This window comes from Branchiostoma floridae, chromosome 6 (assembly GCF_000003815.2).
Source record: "Branchiostoma floridae strain S238N-H82 chromosome 6, Bfl_VNyyK, whole genome shotgun sequence".
Taxonomy (NCBI): Eukaryota; Metazoa; Chordata; class Leptocardii; order Amphioxiformes; family Branchiostomatidae; genus Branchiostoma; species Branchiostoma floridae.
In genome coordinates, this window is record NC_049984.1 from 15,801,136 (window position 1) to 15,804,208 (window position 3,073).

Sequence of the window (3,073 nt, forward strand, 5' to 3'; positions counted from 1 at the left end):
GCGGCAAATGCGTATTTTCCATCTTATCTATACGTAATCCACGGTATCTCAATTTGATGCACTGTATACGTGGCTCATGCTACTTGCATTTATAGTACACCCGGTAAACTGCCTCATGACGTAACACACCTAGTTTGTACTGAACATCACGAGCTGCATATCGTAGGTTCCGGAGTTTCATGATTGTTCCGGGGGTGTGGGTATCCTCAAACACGGGAATAAGATGTTCCGTCCTATTCGAGGGAAGTCCCAAACCGACGCTAAGTACTCATTTCCATCTGAGTTGAATAGGAAAATTGGTATGACGTTCCTTCCCCAATGTCGTCACCTTGAAACCTACCAGCCGTTCTAACTACGTACTTGTAAACATGTTCTGAGACATCACTACCATATCCACAAGACCACCGAACTACTATTCCAATGAACTACTGAGAGTACCCCTTATAACTTAATTGACTATGAGCTGTTAACTTTTTTTCCATCAAGGTTTTATACGTTTGTGCAATTATACATTGCTACTACTAAGATTGTGGGGCCGCGTGGCGCAGTGGCAGCATGTTCAGCTCGAGACCGAGAGGTGTCGGGTTCGAATCCAGCTGCCTTGTCACCGATCTGTGCCCTTGGGAAAGGCACTTTACACGACTTCCCTCACTTAACTCAGGTGTAAATGAGTGTAAATCTAGCTGCAGCTAGTGGCAGTGGCAGGCATTTGTGGCCGAGACAGGCCTTAGGGGCATGTTCGGGCATGACGCACCCGCCATGACACACGAGTCAGGGGTAGGAGGAACCCCTTAAATCCTTGGTTGGAAGTCCTCCTAGGAAACGGATGCTCCGAACAACAAAGCTGCATCTGCTGAAGCCGTCTTACACGTAGCATACAGTTCTGTCCCTGTGAGACTTAGTGCTCCAGTGGACGAAAGGATGGAGAAGGAATTGCACACCCCTCCTCTACCATAAAAAGCCAGTCAGGCAAACAGGTCTGCCTGTCTGCTTGCTCATCTGTCGAATCGACAGGAGAATTAAAAAAAAAAACTACTAAGATACGAAGGGCTGCAAATTACATTTACGGCCTGTGGGCTCTCCATTATGTCGTCAAAGTACAATTACAGAATAGGTAGGCGGCAGGAAAAGAGTTGCGAGAAGTAACGTCAAATACGGCTGTTGCTTCTGATCGAAATCGACGATGACGACTTAAGTCTTGTACAACCTCTTAGATAAAGGGATTCAAAGATGGAACCACTTCGGTGCACACGCAGTTGTGCGTAACTTTGCATTTTGGTAAACTGCATCTACGCGTGACACACCATTTTCTACAGTATGTGCTGCATGAGACTGGGTGTATATACAATTTTTGATCCACTCAGAACGGCATGGATTCCATATTATTTTCGATAAGTTTGGTGGGTCATGGGCTTTTTGAAGTGCTCGAGGTGTGGGTCTCCTCAAACATGACCTTAGATTTCACTTGAGGAAGATACCAATTTTTTTCCAACTTAGAACTAGCCTGGGTACCATACCGTCGAGGCGCTCGGCGGTGTAGGGGTGACCGCCCGTACAGTTAATTGGTACAGGCCGGGGGAGTTCTTACGGGGTTAGACTAATTTAGTCAAAAGGCCGGCTACAAGCTCTATCGGCGAAATCTCAAAGGGTAGCTAATCCGACAGGCTGACAGAAGCAGGTCGGTGCCGGGTAAAGCACCCCAAAGCCGACCGCGGAGAATGGTACCCAGGCTAACTTAGAACTGGTGGTAAGTGTCTTTCTCAACGGCACACGATTGGGGCCTGCTAAGGATTCGAGCCCAGAACATTTGATTGCTAAGAAAACAAACCTTACCAGAAGACCAATTTTACACCTTGAAAATCTAATGCACAGCAAACCTGCTATCAATTATGCCATTCGGAAATAAAATACCCCAAGGATCTTGTTATCAAGGCAAAAATAAAGGCCTTCATTCCTAATTAGGTGTATATTGGTCCGTGGGGATATGGCCATGTGGGTTCCCTGTCATTTACAAAGAACGCTATAACTAAGACAGCTTACCAGAGATTTTCACCAAGAGACACTTCCTTAAACTACCTTTGATTCAAATTCTATATGACAAATGAAATATTGCAATAATCTAAAAACAGGAAGCAACGATGACTATATAATAGATTAAGTGTCTTGAACTACATCTAAAGAAACATCACAAGAATCTCAAAACAAAAGAAGCAACAGTATCTATCAAGATTAAAACAGTTTTCATGACTAACCTTGAAGTAGACGAGCTGCGGTGCCGATGCCCCCATGGCCAGCAGCCAGATGACCAGCTCCACCGCCCAGGCTAGCCCCGGCTTCCGCACGTCGATGGAGTCCACCGGGTGTACGATGGCCATGTACCGGTCCACGGACATCGACATCAGGTTGAACGCCGACGCCAGCATCGTGGCCTTCTGGAAGAAGTGCACGAGCTTGCACATGAAGAGTCCGAAGATCCACTCAGGTAGAGTGAAGACTGCAGCCTGGAAGGGCACGCAGAAGACGATGAAGAGCAGGTCTGCGATGCTGAGGTTGAGGATGAAGATGTTAGTGGTGTTCTCCAACTCTCGGCCTGTCCGAAGGAGAACCACTATGACCAGAGCGTTTCCCACCACCCCGATGCAGAATATGAAGGCGAAAATCACCGGGATGACTATGCTCTCCGGCGGCAGAGGTGGGCTGCCGTGCGGGTCCAGGATTGTGTCGTTCGCGGTGGCGTTCCCGAAGAGTTCTACGAAACCGCTTCCTGTCCCTGGCTCTTCATCCATGTCGACTCCTTGCAAGCACATCGCTACCCTGGGTCCGTAACTCACACTCAGGCTGCTGGTGCTCCTGCGCTTAACAAACTGCCACCCACCAGGCATCGTTTCCAAGCTACCAATCTTCGTCTATGGCAACCGCTCTTCCTATCAAATACGCGGTATGCAAATCAGGAGATTCCTTTCAACGCACGACGAAGGGGCAGGTCTGCATAAGGTTCCGTAGGTGGAGCGGGCGGAGCTTCTACTAATTACATTGTGTATTGTTGAAGCTACCTTGAGAGTACGTTTCTAGA

At 47.8% G+C, this 3,073-nt stretch overlaps 1 protein-coding gene across 1 annotated transcript in view; it reads right to left on the reverse strand.

The window, feature by feature from the left end:
• The window catches only part of LOC118417879 (galanin receptor 2b-like), a 7,917-nt gene extending 4,844 nt beyond the window's left edge, over positions 1-3,073 (reverse strand). The window contains exon 1 of the mRNA XM_035823630.1: positions 2,253-3,073. Within this exon, the coding sequence (XP_035679523.1) occupies positions 2,253-2,882 (630 nt within the window). The 5' untranslated portion in view covers positions 2,883-3,073. The remainder of the gene's footprint in view (positions 1-2,252) is intronic.